Genomic DNA, 25,294 nt, shown 5'->3' with positions numbered 1-25,294 from the left:
GGGAGGGTGGTCACCTGCTCAGACTGTGGGAAATCATTCACACACTGATCCACACTGCAGAGACAGTGGCGGGTTCACACTGTGGGGAGAGTGGTCACCTGCTCAGACTGTGGGAAATCATTCACACACTGATCCACACTGCAGAGACAGTGCCGGGTTCACACTGTGGGGAGAGTGGTCACCTGCTCAGACTGTGGGAAATCATTCACACACTGATCCACACTGCAGAGACAGTGCCGGGTTCACACTGTGGGGAGGGTGGTCACCTGCTCAGACTGTGGGAAATCATTCACACCCTGATCCACACTGCAGAGACAGTGGTGGGTTCACACTGTGGGGAGGGTGGTCACCAGCTCAGACTGTGGGAAATCATTCACACACTGATCCACACTGCAGAGACAGTGGTGGGTTCACACTGTGGGGAGGGTGGTCACCAGCTCAGACTGTGGGAAATCATTCACACCCTGATCCACACTGCAGAGACAGTGGTGGGTTCACTCTGTGGGGAGGGTGGTCACCTGCTCAGACTGCGGGAAATTATTCACACACTGATCCACACTGCAGAGACAGTGGTGGGTTCACACTGTGGGGAGGGTGGTCACCTGCTCAGACTGTGGGAAATCATTTACACACTGATCCACACTGCAGAGACAGTGCCGGGTTCACACTGTGGGGAGGGTGGTCACCTGCTCAGACTGTGGGAAATCATTCACACACTGATCCACACTGCAGAGACAGTGGTGGGTTCACACTGTGGGGAGGGTGGTCACCTGCTCAGACTGTGGGAAATCATTTACACACTGATCCACACTGCAGAGACAGTGCCGGGTTCACACTGTGGGGAGGGTGGTCACCTGCTCAGACTGTGGGAAATCATTCACACACTGATCCACACTGCAGAGACAGTGGCGGGTTCACACTGTGGGGAGGGTGGTCACCAGCTCAGACTGTGGGAAATCATTCACACACTGATCCATACTGCAGAGACAGTGGTGGGTTCACACTGTGGGGAGGGTGGTCACCTGCTCAGACTGTGGGAAATCATTCACACACTGATCCACACTGCAGAGACAGGGGTGGGTTCACTCTGTGGGGAGGGTGGTCACCTGCTCAGACTGTGGGAAATCATTCACACACTGATCCACACTGCAGAGACAGTGCCGGGTTCACACTGTGGGGAGGGTGGTCACCAGCTCAGACTGTGGGAAATCATTCACACACTGATCCACACTGCAGAGACAGTGGCGGGTTCACACTGTGGGGAGGGTGGTGACGTGCTCTGAACATGGGATGGGTTTCAATCAGTCATTCAAGTTTGTGTCGCTCCCACTGGTGTTTGACCCGTCACTAATAGTAGAGATCAGAAGAGTGAGAGGACGGTAATTAACTCAGGCTCGCCAATCGAGTATTAACCACAGTGGTTCAGGGCAGGTTATTTTTGAGATTTCAGTAGTGGCCAATCAGCATTCGGGATTGATTATCAAGAAGATGTTAAAGTTGGGCTGGAGCAAGTGGAACGGCCAGTGTGAGAGTGGACAGAGTTGGAGTGGAGACTTCGGTGAAGAGAGCCTTCAATCAGAAATGGCAAAACTATGCTGCAGGTGGAATTTTTTGCTGCCTTCTTTACATTTTTTCAGGTAGAACAGTGGAGATGCTGGGCAGGCTAATGGAAATCTCTTGCAGGATGTGGGAAAGCAGGGGAACCCACCCCCCCACCCCGTGTCCCTGATAACGACAGGGCATCCAGCTTCAGCTCCAACAATCCACATTAAGGAGTGGGAGCTGGAACTGGATGAACTCCAGATTATTCAGGAGGCTGAAGGTGTGATAAGTAGGACATACAGAGAGGTAGTTGCACCCAAGGTGCATGGCACAGGGAACTGGATGACAGGAAGGGGAATGGGGGAAACCGAGAGTGCTGTGTAGCCCTCTGTCCATCCCCTTGAACAACACATATATCACCTTCCATACTGTTGGGGATGGTGGGATGACCTAGGAAAGGAAAGTCACAGCAGCAGGGTCTCTGGCACTTAGTATGGCTCTGAGACTGAGAAGGGAAGGGTAGAGACAAGGCGAACTGTGGTCATAGGTGATTTGTTAGCCAAGGGAACTGACTGGATGTTCTGTGAGTGAGAATGAGATTCCAGGATGGTTTGTTCTCTGCGACATCTCGGGTCAAGTGCTCAGCATTCCTACGGAGGGTGAACAGTGAAGGTCGTGGTCCATGTGGGTACCAATGACATGGGCTGGTAGAGTAACGAGGTTATGCAAAGGGAGTTCAGGGAATGAGCTGCTAAGTTAAATTGCAGCTCGTCCAAGACTGATCTCAGGACTTCCATCTGTGCCACGTGCCTGGAATAGGAAGAATATACAATTTAACACGTGGCTAAGGAGTTGGTGCAGCAGGGAGGGCGGAAGATTTTTGGTTCATTTCAGCTCACAAATGTTGTTGTGTGCACAGGAGTGTGAATGCGTTGGGGGAGAGGGGACATTGTTGATGGAGAGTGAAGTGGGCAGACAGGTCTCTCTCTCTCACACACACACACACACAAACACACATGCAGTGGAGTGTGAGGGAGGGGATTGAGAAGGGAAAAGGGGAATGAGAAGGATGGATTTGGGGCCCCTTCACAAAGTCCCAGACTCATCCAAACATCCCCCTCTGCAATTGGTCCCATTCCCTACCGCCGGCTGGGGGTTTGCATTCAGTTACCTTGCCAACAAGAAAAGGAATCGTTCGATAGCATCTGGTTAACACACTTAGATAATAAATTTACATTGAACTTGAACATTGAAATGTATTGTTTGTAAAACATGTACTGATGAGAAATGGTCTCAGTGAAGATCTGAGAGTGGTGTGATGAGATCTGAAGGATTATCCAAAGTGGACTGTTCCTTTAAAAAGAGAGAGAGGGAGCGAACAGCATGTGTGCTATTTCAGCAACGGAGAGAGAGAAAGTCTGAGTTGCCTTGGAGACTGAAAGGCGGAGCCATGTGATGGACGGCTGGTGTTCAGCACTTGCAGAATCTATACAAGGTCAGCTAGCTTTGTAATCAGACATGCTGGACACCAAGGAAGACACTGGTTGTGCTTTGTGTGCCCACGACAAAGGTGGGGTTGTTGCTCACAGTGTGGACCAAGGAGGGAGCGGTGTGGAGCTATCCCTGGCCTGGGTTGATAACTCCACCGCAGAAGACGGTCCCCTTTTTGTGGTCACAGTCGGTGACTTTAATAAGTTTTGGAAGCAGGAGGACGATGTGGAGGATTTAACGGCATCAGCACTGGGAAGACAAAACATCTCTCTCTCTCTCTCCAACTCTACTCAATTCAAGTTCCAGAACTGAACTGACTTCTTACCATACCACCTTAAGACTATCATCTAATCACCTGAGCTGGGAGAAGCTTGGGAGCTTCATTTATTCACTTATATATGCATATACTCTGCAAACCTGTTTACCTTATCTTGTTTTATATTACTTTATCACATAGTTACTAATAAAATAGTGTTTATAACGGAAGACTCAGACTCCAGGTGTGTCCATTCCTGCTGGTCCTATTTAACCCGTTATGGGGTACTTAACAGTGGAAAATGATCCGGTGTTTAGCCCCATTGCTACATGCCAGACAAGAACCCCAGTTTGAGTCCATCCCATCCGTCTGTGCTCGACATGGCTCACTCTAAATTTCCCCTTTCTGTACCTGTCCCAGTGTCTTTTCCTTTCCATCTCAACCCCATTCTCCTGTCTTCTCCCCATGACCTTTGACGCCTTTAATAATCAATCACGGATGAGTCTCTGTTTTAAATAAACCCGATGGCTTGGTGTTTGAGCCGTCCGTGGCAGTGAATTTCACAGGTCTCTCGTCTCTCTAAATGCATGCTGTCTTGGATTATGCATTGTGACACGGAAGGTTAAAAATGGCAACTCTCTATACGTCTCGTAATCTTACCAAGTTCCATCAGGTCTCCCTGAGCCTCCTCCACTCCAGAGAAAACAGCCCAATTTTGTCCAAACTCTCCTGACACAGTCGCTCATGCCTCTAATCCAGGCAACATCCTGGTGAACCACTTCGTTGCTGCCCTAAGCACCAGCGGCACAGTGGCCTTCACGTAAGCAAATGGTGGGATGTTGATTATAAGGGTTCAAGGGTGACGCCTAGAAAGCAGCAGTATGGAGTTTACAGGGAAGTACGAATGGTGAAGAAGACTCAATGGACGGAATGGGTACTTCAGTTCCTACGACGAGCGGTACAGTGGTGAGATGGTGAAGTGATGTGGAGGAAGCTGCGGGTGCAGGTAAGAGTGAGTGTCCAGGTAGGAGATGGTGTTAAGCACCTTTTCACTACATCTTCCAACCAACAACAATTAACTCAGCGGATCAATCATAAGTGTTTTTACTTCCAGAGGGGACGAGTAGCAGTGCAGAAGAGCTGCTAACAGCTTTGTCCAAAAAACACACAGACAGTACGGTCACTGCTATTGACACAAGTTCAAGGACACAGTGCATTCTGTTGTCTGCGTAATCGCTGTATTTGACATTCTTATAGTAACACTGCTGCTGGACTGCAGTCAAGTGCTCAGGTGCCACCAGCATCATGTTGCACGAACATTATTAGCAAAGCACTTTGACGCAGTACAGGTTCCAGCTTGTTACAGACAAAAATGCCATTTTGATACAAGTACATTTCTACAGTGGTGGAGAAGCATTCCTCCACACCTCTGAAAACCCTTCCAACGCTTACATCATTCCCCGTTTGTTAACATCTCTGATCCTTGAATCCCTCACCATCTGTGAAAACCTTCTATCCCTACACCAATCACCATTTTGTAAACGTGCCTGACCCGTACGCTACTCGCCGTCACTGTAAAACCCTCCACCATCCACCCTGACACATCCAGGTGATTGCTGACCCGAGAAAGACCAACCGTGGCAGGTGGCAAGGGTCACAAAACACATTCAGACCAGCTGACTTTTCTTTAATAAACCTACCGATTTGCATGGTGATCTTCACTAAACCTCCTCCTACCTTCCTATCTTTATCACCGCCCTCCATTTTTGTTTTTCTCAAGGATCCCATTCGTCTCTTCCCACTAATCTCCCTCCTGGAACATGTCCTTGCAAGCGAGAGAAGTTCTACAGGCTCCTATTTACTTCCTTCCGCAGCTCCATTCGTCCTTCCAGGTGAGGCAACACTTCACCCGCGAATCTGTCAAGTTGCTCTACTGTATCTCCTGGTCACGTTCGGCAAATCCTGGAATGAACACGAGAAAGTCTGCAAGTGCGGAAATACAAAGGAACTCACACAAAACGCTGGAGGAACTCAGCAGCTCAGGCAACATTTATATAAAAGAATAAACAGCCGGCGGTTCGGGCCGAGTCCCTTCTTCAGTACTGAGAAGGATGGGGGGGGTGGGGGAGGCGGGAAATGCTAGAATTAAACCTGGGAGGTATGATCAGAAGGGAAAGAGGTTAGTTGAAGCCAGGTGGGTGGGAAAGGTCAAGGACTGGAGTAGAAAGAATCTGATAGGAGCGGAGAGTGACCAGAGGACATAGAAATCCACAGCACATTACAGGCACTTTGGCCCACAATTCTGTGCCGACCATGAATCCTACTCCAGAAAATGCCTGGAATCTGCCTACTGTATAGCCCTCCATTTTTAAGCTCCACGTGAGAATGTGAAGAGGGTAAGGGGTACATGTAGAAGAGGTGGGCGAGGGGTAGGTATAGCAAAATATGTAGACAGGACCAGGGAGACGTTACGTCATTGGGGAAGTGTAGGAGGACAGGGAACAGGTAACTAAAATAAAAATGCCAGGCAGCATGTGGCAATCACAAAGAGGAACCTTGCGACCACAAGACAATGTGTTCGGCAAAGTATTTTGAGCTATCTACCCATTTTGAGTGTTTTGCTTGCGTCCATACCCATTCCAAGTATTACGAGGCATCTATGTATCTATGCTTATTCCGAGTATTTCGCATGCTTAGCTATGCAATAGCCAGTCAGTTGACGAATTTGAATCGGTAACCATATTTGCAAATGTAGTACCCTCCTTTTGGGTATAAGTATGACCTTTGTAAACCGACAAATTGGGAGTTGGCTACTTTACGCCCGAAGTGCATGGGGCTGCGAACTCCTCTCTGAATAAAACCGTTTCAGAGGTAATTTTGTAATCCTGGTGTTTTTCCTTAACAGGTTGACACATGTATACAGTATAAGTCTGATAACAGACCCCATTCTATTTGCCTCTACCAGCTTCACTGGCAGCGAGTTCTATGCTCCCTTCTGTGTGAAAAACTTAGCTCTGGCATCTCCCTTGTACCTACTTCCAAACACCTTAAAACATTGCCCTATGGCTCTTGAATTCAATCCCACATGTGATGAACACAACATACGCCTTCTTAACAACATGGTCAGTCTGCTGCTCTGCAGATGGCGACGGACCCCAAAATTTCGCTCACCCTCAACACTGCCAAGAGCCTTACCATTAATATTATATTCTGTCTTCAATTTTGAACAACCAAAATGACCAACTTAACACCTGTTTGGGTTGAACTCCATCTGCACCATCTGTACTTCTGCATTCCATCGATGGCACACTGTTACTTCACACAACCCTGTAGACCATCAACAACACCCTCACCTTTGAAACATCAGCGAATTTACTCACCCACCCTTCTACTTCTTCAAGGAGGAGGGGACCAGAAGAGATCACTGTGGAACACCACTTGTTAAGCTCCTCCATGCAGAAAATGAAACATCTACAACCACCGTTGCTGTTTGTGGGAAAGCCAATTCTGGATCTATAAAGAAAGGTGTCCCTGGATCCCATTGCCTCAATACTTTTTGAATGATCCGCGCATGGGGAACCTTGTCAAATGCCTTCTTGAAATCTATATACACAGCTCCACCTTCATCAATGCGTTTTGATACATTCTCAAAGAACTCAATTAGGTTTGTAAGGCATGAACGGCCCTTGAGAAAGCCATTCTGACTATCCCTGATCAGATTATGTCTCTCAAAATGCTCATGAATTCTGCCTCTCAGTATCTTCACTAACAGCTTACCTACACTGAAGTAAGACTCACTGGTCCATGATGTCCTCCTGGGTTACCTTTACTCACTTTTTTGAACACTGTAACAACATTTGCAAACTTCCAATCATCTGGCACTTCTCCCGTGCTGGTTGATAAGGCAAAGAACATCGCCAGAGGCTCAGCAATTTCCTCACACATTTCCCACAGTATCTTGGGGTATATCTCGCCTAGTCTCAGTGACTTATCTAACTCAATACTTTTCCAATGCTCCGGCACATGGTCTTTCTTAATGTCTATATGCACAAGCGTTTCAATCCACCTATAATTGTGAAGGTCCCTTTCCCTGGTGAATACTGAAGCTACGTGTTCATTAAGCGCCTCCACTACCTGATCCTACACCATGCTGACGTTTCCACTATCACATCTGATTGGCCCTATGATCACATTGCTCATCCCCTTGCTCTTCACAAACCTGTAGAATGCCTTGGGGTTTTCCTTAATCCTGCTCGCCAAGGCCTTCTCCTGGCCCCTTCCAGGTCTCCTAATTCCACTCTTAAACTCCTTCCAGATAACCTTGTAACTTTCTAGAACTATCTATACCAGGTTTATTGAAGCTTTCATAAGCTTTTCTGTTCTTCTGAACTAGATTTGCCACAACCCTTGTACACGATGGTTCTTCTACCTTACCATGCTTTCCCTGCCTCAACGGAACTTACTTGTTCCCTGAACATTTGCGACATTTCTGCCGTGAGTTTCGCTGAAAACACCTGCCCACAATTTATGCTCCTGACTTTCTGCCTAAAAGCATGATATTTCACTCCACACAATTAACTGTTTACACAAATTATGTGCTCCTGCCCTCTCCAGCGCCGTGATGAAGGAGTTAAGAGCTGTGATCACTTCCTCCAAAGAGCTCTCCCTCCCCAGCAACCAGGTTCATTTCCCAATACCAGATCAAGTACAGCCTCTTCTCTAGTTGGCTTATCTACATATTGTGGCAGGAATCCTTCCTGAACACACCTAACAAACTCCACCCCATCCAAAACCCTTGTTCTAAGGAATCACCCAACACAACAATATATCTTTCTATATTTCTAGGTCATCCTCCCCGGTAGTCCTCCCTTTTGTTTTTTATCCTGTCTTTGACTTCCCTCGTCAGCCACGTTTGCCTGATCCTCCCTTTAGGATACTTTTTTTTTATATTTGGCATGTATCTATCTCGTGCCTTTTGCATTGGCCCGGAAACTCCAACCATTACTGCCATGCTGTTATCCTACTAGTGTCCGATTTCAATCAACTCTGGCCATCTCCTCTCTCTTGCCTCTGTTTTCCCTTTCCTCCATTATCACAGTGATACACTGGAGAGGGCGCAGAAGATGTTCACCAGGATGTTGTCTAAATTAGAGGCATCAGCTACTGTGTACAGAGAGTTCGGAAAAACTTAGGCAGTTTTCTCTGGAGTGGAGGAGATTCAGAGTGACCCGATAAAGTCTGACAAGATTACAATAGAAATAGATAGTTGATAGTTGGTATGATTATACTCCCCGAGTCAAAATTTCTAACACCAGAGTGATGAGGATGAATCTCTTCATCCGGCAAGTGGTGATCGTGTGGAATTCAATGCCATGGACGCCAAGTCATCGGGTATATTTAAAAGAGAGTTTGAATAGCGCTTCATTATTAAAGGCGTCAAAGTTCATAGGGAGAAGGCAATAGAATGGGATGGAGAAGGAAAATATAAGACACTGGGACAGGTACAGAAAAAGGAAACTTTAGGGTGAGACGTATCGAACACAGACAGATGGGACAGACTCCGATAGGGGTTCTTGTCTGGCACGGAGTAGTGGGGCTGAGCACCGGTTCATTTTCCACTCTCAGACCTTCACTGACACCATTTTTCTTCAGTACATGTTTCACAAACAATACATTTCAATGTTCAACTTTAATGCAAATTTATTACCAAAGTGTGTTAACCAGATGCTATTGAACAATTCACTCCCTTGTTGGCAAGGCAACTACATTCTCGCCCCCATCCTGGGGTAACGAATCGGACCAATTCCAGAGGGGCAGGGTTGCGTGAGTCTGGGACTTTGTGAAGGTGCCCCAACTCCATCCTCCTCATTCTCCACTTCCCTTCTCACTCCCCTCGCTCACACTCCACTGCATGTGTTAGTGTGTGTGAGAGACCTGCCTGCCCACTTACCCTCCATCAACAATGTCCCCTCTTCCCAAAGACAGTCACATTCCTGTACACTCTCCTGACCGACAGCATTGCATTTGAATGCACGCAGCATAAGGAATAAAATGAATGATCTTGAAATTCAGCTACAGACTGGCAAATTTGACACTGTGGCCATCTGTGAAACTTGGATAAAAGATGGCTGCTGTTGGGAGCTGAACGTCCAAGAATATACGGTGTACCAGAATGATAGGTTACTAGGCAGAGAGGGTGGTGAGGCTCTGTGTTTAAGAAGTAATATTAAATCATTAGAAAAGGATGACATGGGATCGGAAGGTGTAGAGTCTCTTTATGGGTTGAGTTAAGAAATGGCAAAGGTAAAAGTACCCTAATGGCAGTTGTATACAGGCCTCCAAACAGCAGTCAGGATGTGGATTACAGATTACAGCAGTAGGTAGAAAAGGCGTGTCAGAAGGGCAATGTCATGATAATCGTTGGGGATTTTAACATGAAAGTGTATTGGAAAAACCAGTATTGGACCTCAAGAGAGAGTGTTTGTGGAATGTCTAAGGGATGGCTTTTTAGAACAGCTTGTTATTGAGCCCATTAGGGGATTGGCTGTGCTGGATTTGGTGTTGTGCAATGATCCAGAAGTGATAAGGAAGCTTAAGGTTAAGGAGCCCTGAGGGTACAGTGATCACAATATGATCAAATTCACATTGAAATTTGAGAGGGAAAAAATAAAATCCAATGTGTCAGTATTTCAGTGGAATAAAGGAAATTACAATGGCTTGAGAGGGGAACTGGCTGAAGTCGACTGAAAAGGGACATTTGCAGGAAAGACAACAGATGGGTGGAATTTCTGTGAAAAATGAGGGAAATGCAAGACAGATATATTCCAAATAAGAAGAAATTTTCAAAGCAAAGGACACTACTGTGGCTGATAAGTGAAGTCAGTGCCAAAGTAAAAGCAAAAGAGAGGCCAAAGCCAGCTTGATTTGCTGATAGGAAAATCCTGCCTGACAAACCTACTGCAGTTCTTTGAGGAAATTACAAGCAGGGTAGACAAAAAAAAGGAGATGCAGTAGACGTGGTGTACTTGGATTTTCAGAAGGCCATTGACAAGCTGTCACACGAGGCTGCTTAGCAAGATAAAAGCCCATGGAAGTTACTAGCTTGGGTGGAGCACTGGCTGGTTGGCAGAAAACAGAGAGTGGGAATAAAGGGATCCTATCCTGCCGGAGATCCACAGAGGTCGGTGTTGGAAGATCAGCGAGATCTTGGGGTCTGTGTCAATGGTACATGGAAAGCTGCTGCGCAGGTTGACAAAGTTATAAAGAAGGCTTTCATCAATCATGGAACTGAGCTCAAAAGCCGTGAAGTAATGTTACAGATATACAAGGCATTCGTTAGGCCCCACATAGTACTGAGTTCAATTCTGATCACCTCATTACGGGAAGGATGTGGATACAACCGACAGACTGCAGAGGAGATTTACAAGGATTTTGCATGGATTGGACAGCATGCCTCGTGAGAATAGGTTGAGTGAACTTTGGAGTGACGGAAGATGAGAGGTGACCTTATAGAGGTGAGTGAGATGATGAGGGGCATTGATCGAGTCTTTTTCCCATGATTGAAATGGATAAAATGAGGGGCATATTTTTAAGGTGCTTGGAAATAGGAATGGGGGGGATGTCAGAGGCAAACACGAGCAAATCTGCAGATTCTGGAAATGTTGTTGACGTTTGGGGCCAAGACCTTTTGTTAGGACGTCGACAGCGCTTCTCCCTATAGATGCTGCCTGGCCTGCTGTGTTCCACCAGCATTTTGTGGGGATATCAGAGGTAAGTTTTTCACATGGAGAGTGGCAGGTGAGTGGCATGCAGTGTGAAGGTGGATACAATAGGATCTTTTAACTAGGAGCAACAGGTCAACGGCAGATGCCATCTCTCTGGCACGACATTCCTCCCTAGAACACCTGGAGAATAAAGACGCATATGTAAGGCTCCTTTTCATCGACTACAGCTCTGCGTTTAATACCATCATTCCAAATAAACTGATTCCTAAACTCTGGAACCTGGGTCTTGGCACTCTGATCTGCACTGGATCTTCAACTTCCTCACAGACAGGACCCAGGCTGTAAAGATAGGGGACAAGCTCTCCTCTACAATCATTCTGAGCACAGGTGCCCCACAAGGCTGTGTACTCAGCCCCCTGCTGTACTCACTGTACACCCATGATTGTGTAGCCAAATTTCCATCAAACTCAATATATAAGTTTGCTGATGACACCACAATTGTAGGCCACATCTTGGGTAATGATGAGTCTGAGTACAGAGAGGAAATTAAGAACCTGGTGGCATGGTGTGAAGACAATAACCTATCCTTCAACGTCAGCAGGACGAAGGAATTGGTTGTTGACTTCAGAAGGAGCAGCAGACTGCACGACCCCATCTACATCGGTGGTGCGCAGGTGGAACAGGTCAAAAGCTTTAAATTCCTCGGAGTGAATATCACAAATGATCTGACTTGGTCTAACCAAGCAGAGTCCACGGCCAAGAAGGCCCACCTGCACCCTTACTTCCTGAGAAAGCTGAAGAAATTTGGCCTGTCCCCTAATACCCTCACTAATTTTTATAGGTGCACCGTAGAAAGCATTCTTCTTGGGTGCACCACAAACTGGTATGGAAGTTGTCCTTTCAAAGACTGGAGGAAGCTGTAGAAGATCGTGAACCTAGCCCAGCACATCACACAAACCAGTCTTCCATCCTTGTACTCACTTTACACCACACGCTGTCGGAGCAGTGCTGCCAGGATAATCAAGGACAAGACCCACCCAGCCAACACACTTTGTGTCCCACTTCCCTCCGGGAGAAAGTTCAGGAGCATGAAGATACGTACGGCCAGATTTGGGAACAGCTTCTTTCCAACTGTGATAAGACTGCTGAACAGATCCTGACCCGGATCTGGGCCGTACCTTCCAAATATCTGGACCTGAATTGCACTACCTTACTTTCCCATTTCTATTTTCTAATTATAATTTATAATTTAAATTTTTATTATATTTACTTTGATTTGTACTTCAGGGAGCGCGAAGCACTGAAACAAATATCACTGTGATGATTGTACGCTCTAGTATCAATTGTTTGGTGACAATAAAGTATTTGTATTTGTAAGAGATTCTTAGATAGATAAATGGAGCTTGGTAAAATAGAGAGTTATATGGTAGTGAAATATGAGGTACTTTCTCAAACAGGTTACACGTTCGGCACAACAATGTGGGCCGAAGGGCCTGTAATTATACTGTGGATTTCTGTCTCGATATTAACTTCTCATCTTCTAACAAGGCACACAGCACTAATTGACATTCTTACTGACTCTTCATCCGAGATTAACGAGGAAATATGTTTTTGTTCCGAGTTACTAATCCTTAGATTTACATAGCTGGAGCTCGGCAGTGTTTAGGAGATAGATCCGCTCCCATTTCCTCCGGCTGTATGGAACAACACTGGTCGTGTCAGCCATGGCTGCCTCTTTACCCAGAAGGCCCCACGATCGAGAACGATCTAGCGATGCGCATGCGCTGCAGAAAAGGTGCGAGCTCCAGCGTTCATCCGCCGAAAGTTCCCCGGTGCCCGGGTACGAATCGTGGTACTGAGAAAGAGGGAACAGACCAGGACTGTCCTGGGTACAGGACCAGTGCGGCAAGAGCCCTTCAATTGTGCTGATTGATTTCCGACCAAAGACCCCTCCCACCCACGGCCGATCCTTGTGATCCTCTCGTCTACTGGGCGCATGCGCGATATTTGGGCCGATCTCAGCCCTCTGCGCATGCGCATGTGCGTAAACGGCAGAAAATCTGCAGGTGCGGAAATCCAAAGCAACACACGGACGATGCTGGAGGAAAGTCACCGGGGGGCAGGCAGCGTTTCAGACCGACACCCTTCTTCAGGACTGGAAAGGAAGGGAGGGAGTCAGAATGTGGGGGAGGTGAGTAGAAGGGTAAACTGAGAGAGGGTGAGGAGTGAAGTAAAGGGCTGGGAAGTTGATTGGTGAGAGAGATAAAGGGCTGGAGAATAATAAAAATACATACTTTATTGATCCCGGGTGGCGAATTCATTCGTTACAGCAGCAACATTTACAAGCACACTTAGCAGTGTGCAGACTTTACTAAAGATATAGAGAATATAGTATACAGACAATAATACTGTACCAACGCACAATAATATATGACAACAATAATGCTCAGATTATTGAACTAAGATGTGTGTTCACCTAGCGCAGAAAGATGAACTGTTGCATTTAGGTAGAAAGATTTTCTGTAACTATCCTTGAGACAGCAGGGATGAGTGAGTCTGTTCGAAGGAGGTGTGGGGGTCTAAGCTGCCTATCAGGTAGGTCATGGAGAGGATATTCCAGCTTATCCATAATCGATAACAGTTTGTTTAATGACCACGAAAGAGACCGGGTTGTGGCCAAGGATGGATCCAGCCTTTCCGATGAGCTTATTTTGTCTTTTTGCATCACAGCACCGATGCTTCTCCCCCAACATAAAGCAGCAAAGAAGACTGCACTCGCTACAACAGACTGGTAAAAGATCTCCAACATCCTGCCTCACACATTCAAGGATCTCGGCTTCCTTAGAAAATAGAATCCACTCACCTGTTCTTGAAAACAGCCCTTCTACTGGTTTTCCATTCAGGTCTATTGCCAAGGTGAACACCCAAGTATTTGCACTCCTCCAACAAAGTAAACTCTTCTCCCAGAATGTAAACAGGACTCGTCACTGTCCTCTTCGTCCTAAAATCAATCACCATCTCCCTGGTTTTGGCCACATTCAGGAGCAGGTGATTCCTCCCTCACTATTCCACAATCCTGTGCACCAGTCCTCTGTACTCCAATTCCTGCCCATCTCAGATGCACCCAACTACCACAGACTCATCAGAGAACTTCTGCAAGTGGCCAGACTCAGAGCTGTACTGGAAGTCTGAGGTGTAGAGTGTGAACGGAAACGGTGACAGGACAGTCCCTTGTGGGGCTCCAGTGTCACTCACCTCCCCCTCAGGCAGAGGACCACCCAGAGGTACAAACTGGGGTCTACCAGTCAGGAAGGCAGTGATCCAGGAGAGAGTGGATTTGTCCACGCCCATCCTTTGCAACTTCCTGCTCAGGAGACGTGGCTGGATTGCATTGAAGGCACCAGAGAAGTCTAAAATCATGATTCTCACAATGCCACCAGCATCATTCCGGTGGGAGTGAACTCACTGCAAAAGGTTGATGATAGAAAATAGAAACAAAGAAAACCTGCAGCACAATGCAGGCCATTTGGCCCACAAAACTGTGCCAAACACGTCCCTACCTTTGAAATGTCTAGGCTTACTTATAGCCCACTATTTTTCAAAGCTCCATATACCTGTCTAAAAGACTCTTAAAAGACTCTATCGTATCTGCCTCCACCACCGTCTCTGGCAGCCCATTCCACGCACTCACCACTCTCTGAGTAAACATTTTTTTACCCCTGACGTCTCCTCCGTACCTACTTCCAAGCACCTTAAAAATAGCCCTCTCATGCTAGCCATTTCAGCCCTGCGGAAAAGCCTTTGACTAGCCACATGATCAATGCCTCTCGTTATCTTGTACACTTCTATCAGGTCACCTCTCATCCTCCGTCGCACTAAGGAGAAAAGGCCGAGTTCAGTCAACCTATTCTCATAAGGCATGCTCCCCAATCCAGGCAACATCCTTGTAAATCTCCTCTGCATCCTTTCTATGGTTTCCACATCCTTCCTGTAGTGAGCTGACCAGAATTGAGTACAGTACTCCAAGTGGGATCTGACCAAGATCCTATATAGCTGCAACATTACCTCTCGGCTCCCATATTCAATTCCACGATTGATGAAGGCCAATGCATACGCCTTCTTAACCACAGAGTCAACCTGCGCAGCAGCTTTGAGTGTCCTATGGACTCGGACCACAAGATCCCTCTGATCCTCCACATGGCCAAGAGCCTTGCCATTAATGATATAATCTGCCATCATACTTGACCTACCAAAATGAACCACTTCACACTTATCTGGGTTCAACTCCATCTGCCACTTCTCAGCCCAGTTGTGCATCTATCGATGTCTCACTGTAATCTCTGACAGCCCTCCACCCTGTCCACAACACTACCAACCTTTGTGTCATCAGCAAATTACTGACCTATCGCTCCACTTCCTCATCCAGGTCATTTATAAAAATCACAAAGAGCAGGTGTCCCAGGACAGATTCCTGAGGCACGCCACTAATCACCAACCTGTTCACCACATGGTGTCCTCCATTGCAGAATATGACACATGTACAACCACAGTTTGACTACTGTGGGCTAGCCAGTTCTGGATCAACAAATGCCTTGCTGAAATCCAGAAACACTACATCTACGGCTGTACCTTCATCAATGTGTTTAGTCACATCCTCAGAAAGTTCAATCAAGCTCGTAAGGCACGACCTGCCCTTGACAAAGCTATGCTCACTATTCTTAATCATATTATGCCTCTCCAAACATTCATAAATCCTGCCTCTCAGGATCTTCTCCAACAACTTACTAACCACAGTAAGACTCACTGGTCTATAATTTCCTGGGCTTTCTCTACTCTCATTCTTGAATAAGGGAACAACATTCGCAACCCTCCAATCCTCCGGAACCTCTCCCATCCCCATTGATGATGCAAAGTTCATCGCCAGTGGCTCAGTAATCTCCTCCCGCGCATTCCACGGTAGCCTGGGGTATATCTCATCCAGTCCTGGTGACTTATTCAACTTGGCGCTTTCCAAAAGTTCCATCACATGGTATCATCCACTCCTGCCACACAACAATCTGGAATGACACACAAAATACAGACAAAATAATATGAAAAACGACAAAATGTAGGAGCTGCTGCAACAAGCTGTCACAGGAGCAGAGGCATCTGAGAGTGTGAGTAGCTTGGAGTGTCCCAGCTGACAGTGACTGCAGGTCCGGGCAGGAGGCAGCCGGAGAGACGTGGTTTCTGTCAGCCCCAGGGTACTGAAGGCCTGTGCAAGTCTGCTCTCTGGTGTTTTGGCTCACTGTTACAATCTGAGACTGAGTCAGGAAAAGACACCGGTGCTGTGAACGACTTCTTGCTTGGTTCCTTTACCAAATAAGGCAACTCCATCTGCACTTAATGACTACAGACCATTTGCCCTCACATCGCATGCGATGAAGGTGATGGAGAGGCTGGTCCTGACTTACCTTGGACCCTCCACAGTTTGCCTACCAACCTCATGAGGGTGTGGATGATGTCATCATCTACCGGTTGCAGCGAGCTCTCTCCCACTGGGATGATGCTTGTGGCATTGTGAGAATCACGTTTTTTTATAATTTCTCTAGTGCCTGCAATAAAATCCATCCACGTCTTTTGAGCAAGAAGCTGCAAAGGATGGATGCAGACAAATCCTGCATTACTGACTACCTGGCAGACAGACCCCAGTTTGTACCGCTGGGAGGTTCTCTGCCTGAGGGGGAGGTGAGTGACACTGGAGCCCCACAAGGAACTGTCCTGTCACCGTTTCCGTTCACACTCTACACCTCAGACTTCCAGTACAACTCTGAGTCTGGCCACTTGCAGAAGTTCTCTGCGGCAGTTGGGTGCATCAGAGATGGGCAGGAGTCGGAGTACAGTGGACTGGTGGACAGGATTGTGGAATAGTGAGGGAGGAATCACCTGCTCCTGAATGTGCCAAAACCAGGGAGATGGTGATTGATTTTAGGAGGAAGAGGACTGTGACGAGTCCTGTCTGCATTCTGGGAGAAGAGATTGCGGTGGTGCAGGGGTATAGCTACTTGGGGGTTTTCCTCAGCAATAGACATGACCGGAAAAACAACACCAAGGCTGTTTACAAGAGGGGGTGAGTGGACTCCATTCTCTAAGGAAGCCAAGATTCTCCAATATGTGAGACAGGATTTTGTGGATCTTTTACCAGTCTGTTGTAGCGAGTGCAGTCTCCTTTGCTGATCTATGCTGGGGGAGCAGCAACCGTGTTGTGATGCAAAAAGACTCAGTCAACTCATCAGAAAGGTTGAATCCGTCCTTGGCTGCATCCCGGAGCGCTTTGAGTTATTTGCGGAGAGGAGGTCACTGAACAAACTGTTATCCATTACGGACAATCTGACGCATCCCCTCCATGACCTACTGAATAGGCAACGGAGCCCCAACCCACCTTTCTAACAGTCTCACTTCGAGCTCCGCTGTGAGAAGGTTTAATACAGGAACTCTTTCCAACCAAATGCAGTAAGCGTATACAGCAGTTCATTTTCTGCGACAGGAGCTCAATATTCTCTGCAGTATTATTTCATACATTATTATTGCACATTGGTACATTATTAGTATTCTATATTATATTTTTAGTGAAATCTGCACACTGCTAAGTGTGTTTTTCAACGTTGCTGCTGTAATGAAATAATTCACCACTCGGGATCAATAAAGTATTAATTATTATTGTTATTATCATTCTGCAGACCTTTATCTCTTTCACCAATCAACTTCCCAGCTCTTTACTTCACCCCTCACCCTCTCTCGGTTTCACCTCCCCCCAGATTCTTACACCCTCCCTTCCTTTCCAGTCCTGAAGGTTGGTCTCGGTCTGAAACGCCGAGTGTCCATTGGTGCTGCCGACCCACCTGACGGAATTCTGCGTCGTTGCTCTGGATTTCTGCATCTGCAGATAGCCACTAGTTTGACCTAATACGCATGCGCAAAGGTCTGACGTAATCCGAAAATGGCGCTTGCGCTCAGCAGGCGAGAGGCTGACGAGGATCGCTCAGAGGTAGGAGGGGGCTGCGGGCGGGAATCAATCACCGGCGTCTGAAACGCGATTGAAGGGCTAATACTGTGAAATCATGCACCCCAGGACAGCCCCGGCCCTCTGTCTCTCTCTCAGTCCCACGATCTGCACCTGGGCCCCGGGTAGCTTTCGGCTGATGCCGCCGCCATTTCTGTGGCGCATGAGCAGCGCTGCATCGTTCGGTGGTGGACAGACAGGTTTCTCGTTCGTGGGGCCTTCTGGGTAAAGAGGCAGCCATGGGTAATAGTACTATCGTTGTCCCCATACAGTCGGTGAAATTGCGAGCGGATGCATCTTCCAAACACTGCCGAGCTGCAGCAATATAAATATAAGGATTAGTAACTCAGAACAAAAATATATTTCCCAGTTAATCTCAGATAAAGAGTCTAGCTTCCAGTCAGTAAAAATGTCAATTAGTGCTACATGGAAAAAAAACACTTCCACCTGCTTTACTTCTCTCCGGGTAAATAATGATATGAAACTCTCTTGTCCTCGATGACAAGTGACTTGTGTCTTCCACATCACAAAAATGCCATACTCCGATGAGAATAAACAATGCCCTCCCTTCATGTTCATTGGCATTGCTATTGATGGGTTCATTACTGCTAATCAGCTGGGTGGAGGGAATTTGAGTAATTAGAAAATCTCCAGGATCATACATGCAGTAACAAAGGCTCTTTGTAGTGTTGTGGAACATGACCAGAAGTTGAAATAATCCTAAAGGGCAGAGACAAATTGAGCCAAATCACAGGCAGAAATAACCCATGTTCATACAGACAGGAATATAGTCAGTGAATTCAATGGTCACTCAGGATGTCTGGCCCTTGCCTTGTTAAAAAATGTGGAGTTAATATAGAGATCTACAGTACATTACACACCCTTCGGCCCACAATGGTGTGCAGACTGTACAACCTAATTGTGAAATTTCCTGACCACATAACCCTCTATTTTTCTAAGCTCCATGTACCTATCTAAGAGTCTCTTAAAAGGCCCTATTGTACCCCTCTGCCACCTTCACAGTGCATTCCCCACACCCACCACTCTGTGTGAAAAACATACCTCTGACATCCCCCTTGTAACTACTTCCAAGCCCGTTAAATCTATGCCCCCTCATGTTAGGCAATTCAGTCTTGGGAAGAAGCCTCTGACTATCCACAGGATCATCTGATTGGCCTCTGTCAGGTCACCTTTTGTCTTCCATCACTCCAAAGTTCACCCAACCTATTCTCATAAGGCATGCTCTCCAATCCACGCAACATCCTTCTAAATCTCCTGTGCACACTCTCTAGATTAACCACATCCTTCCTGTAGTGAGGAGACAAGAATTGAACACAGTACTAAAAGTGGTGTCAAACTTAGGCCTTATATAGCTGTAACATTACCTTATGGCTTTAAACTCATTACCATGGTTGATGAAGGCCTTATTAACAACAGTGTAAAACTGCACAGCAGCTTTGCGTGTACTATTAACACAAACACCGAGACCTCGCTGATCCTCCAAATTGCCAAGAATCCTAATTTGTATTCTGTCTTCAACTTTGACCTACCAAAATGAACCACTAGGTTGAACATTTACCACTTCTCAGCCCAGTTCTGCATCCTATTGCTGTCGTGCTCCCCTCTGACAACCATCTAGACTATCCACAAAACCCCCAACTTTTGTGTCATCAGCAGCATCACAAACTCGCCCTTCTATTTCCTCTCAAGGTCATTTTAAAATCTCACAAAGAGGAGGGGTCCCAGAACATATCCCTGTGGAACACCACTGGTTACCGTCCTCCGTGTAGTACACAAACCATCTACATCCACCTTTTGGTTTCTGTGGACAAGCCAATTCTGGATCCACAAAGCAAGGTCTACTTGGATCCTTGCCTCAGTACTTTCTGAATGAGCCTTGCACGAGGAAGCTTATCAAAAGTCTTACTGAACCATGTACCCTACATCCAGTGCTTTACCTTCATCAGTGTGTCTTGTTACATCCTCAAAGGATTCAAACATGCTCGTAAGGCAAGACCTGCCATTGACAAAGCCATGCTGACTGACAGATTATGTCTCTCCTAATTCTCATAATTCCAGCTTCTCAGGATCTTCTCAAACAACTTTCACACCACTGAGGCAAGACTCACTGGTCTATAATTTCCTGGGTTACCTCTACTCCATTTCTTGAACAATGGAACAATGTCTTCCAATCCTCTGGTAGCAATCCCTTCCGGATTGATGATACTAAGTTTATGACCAGAGGCTCAGCAATCTCCTCCCTCGGTATCCTGGGGTATATCTGAACTTGAGTTTCTCCAGCGAGTTGAACTGGGTAAAGTTGTGATGCCAGAGCTCATATTGAGAGGAGATCTTACAGAAACATGTAAAATTATGACAGAGACAAGAGAGTTGTTTCCACTGGTAGGAGAGGCTAGAACTGAAGGATATTGCCTCAGGATTCAGGGGATTTGGGATGGAGATGAGGAGGAACTGCTTTTCTCTGAAGGTGGTGAATCTGTGGATTTCTCTGTCCAATGAAGGAGTGGGGGCTACCTCAGTAAATGTATTTCAAACAAGGTTGGATAGATTTTTGCATAGTAGAGGAGTTAGGGGTTATGGGGAAAAGGCAGGTAGGTGGAGATGAGTCAATGGCCGGATCAGCCATGATCTTATGAAATGGAGGACCAGGCTCAAAGGGCCAGATGGCCTACTCCTGCTCCTATGTCTTGTGTTCTTATGTTATCACTGCAAACTAAAATCTCACCTGAAGTATTGTCCTTCACCCATTGATGTCTTTTGCAATTATTTTTGCAGGTTTGAAATTGCAGAACACTTGTGTACCGGAATCTCAAAAACAACATGTCAATTTTGCGGTCTCTGTCCATATTTAAGGAGTGAGCAAATATTTTCCTTGCAACACCAACACATCGGTTTTCAATCCTTGGAAACAGCGAATTATCTTATTCCATCTGGAAATGTATTTTGCTTCTGAAATGAAGAATTCTGTTGTATCTCAGTATTGTCCACTGGAACCGGGGTGCTGAGAACACACCACCATTTGTTCACTGGAGATCAGTTCTTCAACTGCATTGACTGTACAAGGGATTCAAACGTCTGACTTTCTGAATTGCCAGAGAATTGATCGCAGTGAGATATCATTCTCCTTCTCTCAGTGTGGGAAGGGATTCTCTCAGAGGCTGCCCGCAGACACGCCAGTGAATTCACCGTGGGGAGAGGCCACTCACCCGCTCTGTGTGAGTGAGGGGATCTACTCAGCCATCCAGCCTGAAGATACATCAGCAAGTTCACACCATAGTGCGATGCTCCACTTGTTCTGCAAGCGGGAAGCCATTCTGTTATTGGTGCTCAAGGTATAGCAGAAAATTCACTAGTGACAGGACACTGACCTGCTCAGACAGTCAAAAGGCGTTCACCCATGCCACAGTGACAGCAGCGGGTTCACACCGGGAAGAAGCCATTCACCTGCTCTTTGTGGGAAAGGATACATGCAACCATCTCAAGTGAATGAACACCAGTGAGTTCACTCTGAGAAGATGCCGTTCACCTGCTCAGACTGTGGGAAGGAATTCACTCGCTCATCCACCCTACATAGACACCAGCGAGTTCACACCGGAGAGAGGCCGTTCACCTGCTCAGACTGTGGGAAGAGATTCACTCAGTCATGCACACTGCAGAGACACTGGCGAGTTCACACTGGGGGGAGGCCATTTACCTGCTCTGTATGTGGGAAAGGGTTCACTCAATCATCTCAACTGAATGAACACCAGCGAGTTCACACTGAAAAGATGTCGTTCACTTGCTCAGCCTGTGGGAAGCGATTCACTTACTCGTCCACACTACAGAGACATCAGCGAGTTCACACTGGGGAGAGACCATTCACATGCTCAGACTGTGGGAAGGGATTCAGTCAGTCAAATTGCCTACTGACTCACCAGTTTGTTCACACTGGAGAGTGGCCATTTCGCTGCTCTGAATGTGGAAAGGGATTTGCTCGGTCATCCACCCTTGTGAATCACTGTAGAATTCACACTGGTGAGAAGCCGTTCACATGCTCTGAATGTGGGAAGCGATTCACTCAGTCAGCTCAACTGAAAGAACATCGGTTAGTTCACACGGGGAAGCCGTTCACCTGCTCGGACTGTGGGAAGGGATTCACTCAGTCACATCAACTACTGACACACAAGTTAGTTCACTCTCGGCAGTGGCCGTTCACCTGCTTAGACTGTGGGAAGGGGTTCGCTCGGTCATCTCACCTGAAGTTGCATCAGCGAGTTCACACAGGGGAGAAGCCATTCACCTGCTCTGAATGTGGGAAGGATTTCACTTATTCATCTCAACTGAAGGTACATCAGCGAGTTCACACTGGGGAGAAGCCATATACATGCTCTGAATGTGGGAAACGATTCACTCAGTCAGCTAAACTGAAGGAGCATCAGCGAGTTCACACTGGGGAGAAGCCGTTCACCTGCTCAGACTGTGGGAAGGGATTCACTTGGTCATCTCAACTGAAGGTACATCAACAACTTCACACTGGGGAGAGGCCGTTCACCTGCTCTGAATGTGGGAAGGGATTCACTCGGTCATCCCACCTGAAGTTGCATCAGCGCGTCCACACTGGGGAGCGGCCGTTCACCTGCTCAGACTGTGGGAAAGGGTTCACTTGGTCATCTCAACTGAAGGTACATCAACAACTTCACTCTGAGAAGAGGCCATTCATATCCTCTGAATGTAGGAGGTAATTCACTCAGCGAAACTCAAGAAACATCAGTTCGTTCACATGGGAACGGAACCGTTCACATGCTCTGAAAGAATTTACTTGGTTATCGGACTTTAAAGTACATCAGAAAATTCATACTGTGGGATGCCCCTCACTTGTTCTGAGTGTGTGAAACGATTCACTCAAGACATCTCAATTGAAAGATCATACAACGAGTTCACACTGTGAACTCATCTGCTCTGACTGTGGGAACGAATTCGCACTTTCATCCACCTACTGACACACCAGACTGCTTTCAGCAGTGAGAGTATGTTGACCTGCTCAGACTGTGGGAAATCATTCACACACTGATCCACACTGCAGAGACAGTGGTGGGTTCACACTGTGCGGAGGGTGGTCACCTGCTCAGACTGTGGGAAATCATTCACACACTGATCCACGCTGCAGAGACAGTGGCGGGTTCACACTGTGGGGAGGGTGGTCACCTGCTCAGACTGTGGGAAATCATTCACACACTGATCCATACTGCAGAGACAGTGGTGGGTTCACTCTGTGGGGAGGGTGGTCACCTGCTCAGACTGTGGGAAATCATTCACACACTGATCCACACTGCAGAGACAGTGGCGGGTTCACACTGTGAGGAGGGTGGTCACCTGCTCAGACTGTGGGAAATCATTCACACACTGATCCACACTGCAGAGACAGTGGTGGGTTCACTCTGTGGGGAGGGTGGTCACCTGCTCAGACTGTGGGAAATCATTCACACACTTATCCACGCTGAGGTGGGTTTCAATCAGTCATTCATCCTTGTGTCGCCCTACTGAGCTTTGACGCATCGATAATCAGAGAGATCAGAAGCTTGAGAGAACGTAATTCATTCAGTTTCACCAATCGAGTATTAAAGGCAATGGTTCAGGGCAGGTTATTTTTGAGATTTCAGCAGTGGCCAATCAGCATTCAGGATTAATTATCAAGATGATATTAAAGTTAGGCAGGGGCAGATGGAGCAGTCATTGCTGGAGTGGGCAGAGTTGGAGCAGAGACTTTGAGACTTTACCTCATTGAGGTTTCAATGAGGAGAGCATTCAATTGGAGAAGACAAAATTATGCTGGATGTAGAATTTTTTGCCCCCCTTCTTTACATTTGCCCATTTAGATCAGTGAAGATGCCTGGCAGGTTAGTGGAAAGCTCCTCTGGCGGGATGTGGGAAGGCAGGGGACTTCCCCGTGTCCCTGATAACTACACCTGTGAGAAGCGCATCCAGCTTCAGCTCCAAACAATCCACATTCAGGAGTTGCAACTGGAACTGGATGAACTCCAGTTCATTCGGGAGGCTGAAGGGGTGATAGGTAGGGCATACAGAGAGGTAGTTGCCCACAAGGGGCACGTCACAGGAAACTGGTTGACAGTCAGGAAGGGGAAAGGGGGAAACAGACAGTGCAGTTTACCCCTGTGTCATGCCCCTGAGCAACACATATATCACTTCAGATCCTGTTGGGGACGGTGGGATGACCTGGCAAAGGAAAGTCACAGTAATAGGGTCTCTGGCACTTAGTCTGGCTCCGAGACGTGAGAAGGGAAGGGTAGAGAAGAGGTGAACTGTGGTCATAGGTGATTTGTTAGCTAAGGGAACTGACTGGATGTTCTGTGGGTGAGAATGGGATTTTGGGATGATATGTTGCCCCCTGCGTGCTAGCATCTGCAACATCTCGGGTCCAGTGTGCAGCATTCCTACGGAGGGTGAACAGTGAAGGTTGTGGTCCATGTGGGTACCAATGACATGGGCTGGTAGGGTAACGAGGTTCTGCAAAGGGAGTTCAGGGAGTGAGGTACTAAATTAAATGGCTGCTTGTCCAGGGCTGTGAGCTCAAGACTGCCACCTGTGGCAGGTGCCTGGAATTGGAAGAATATACCGTTTAACACGGTAAGGAGTTGGTGCATCAGGGAGGGCAGAAGGTTTTTGGACCTTCTGAGCTGTTGAGGATTGCTCTGTATGGTGGAGTGTGAGTGTGTTGGGGAGAGAGGACATCATTCATAGAGCGTGACTGGACAGGCATTTCTCTTTCACACACGCAAACATGCAGTGGAGTGAGGTGAAAAGAGGAATGAGGAAGATAGAGTTATGGCTCCTTCACAAAGTCCCAAACTCAATCCTCCCCCTTTGGAATTGGTCCCAATCCCTACCACAGGCTGGGGTTGGGCATTGAGTTACCGTGCCAACATTTTTGTGAATTGTTCAATAACACCTGGTTAACACACTTTGATAATAAATTTACGTTGAACTTGAACTTTGAAATGTATTGTTTGTGAAACGTACTGATGAGAAATGGTCTCTGTGAAGGTCTGAGAGTGGAAAATGAACCGGTGCTCAGCCCCACTGCTCCGAGCCAGACAAGAACCCCTATTGGGGTCTGTCCCATCTGTCTGTGCTAGACACGTCTCACTCTAAAGTTTCCTCTTTCTGTCCCTGTCACAGTGTCTTTTATTTTCCTTCTCAACCCTATTCTCCCGCTTTCTC

At 47.0% G+C, this 25,294-nt stretch overlaps 1 protein-coding gene across 1 annotated transcript; it reads left to right on the top strand.

Moving 5' to 3' along the window:
• The first annotated feature begins 17,779 nt into the window (after positions 1 to 17,779).
• On the top strand, positions 17,780 to 25,064 carry LOC132401291 (gastrula zinc finger protein XlCGF26.1-like). Its single transcript, XM_059983389.1, has 2 exons — positions 17,780 to 18,040; positions 20,852 to 25,064. The coding sequence occupies exon 2, from the start codon at positions 21,592 to 21,594 to the stop codon at positions 22,795 to 22,797; it is 1,206 nt and encodes a 401-aa protein (XP_059839372.1). The 5' UTR covers positions 17,780 to 18,040; positions 20,852 to 21,591; the 3' UTR covers positions 22,798 to 25,064.
• Positions 25,065 to 25,294: the final 230 nt, after the last annotated feature.

Source organism: Hypanus sabinus, chromosome 10 (assembly GCF_030144855.1).
Source record: "Hypanus sabinus isolate sHypSab1 chromosome 10, sHypSab1.hap1, whole genome shotgun sequence".
Lineage (NCBI taxonomy): Eukaryota > Metazoa > Chordata > Chondrichthyes > Myliobatiformes > Dasyatidae > Hypanus > Hypanus sabinus.
The sequence above is the reverse complement of the archived record's forward strand: the minus strand, read 5'-3'. Positions and strand labels throughout refer to the sequence as shown.

What these genes read in the sequence shown, in the direction of transcription:
- LOC132401291 (XM_059983389.1), top strand. Translation starts at nt 21,592, where the DNA reads ATGCCGTTCACCTGCTCAGACTGTGGGAAGGAATTCACTCGCTCATCC.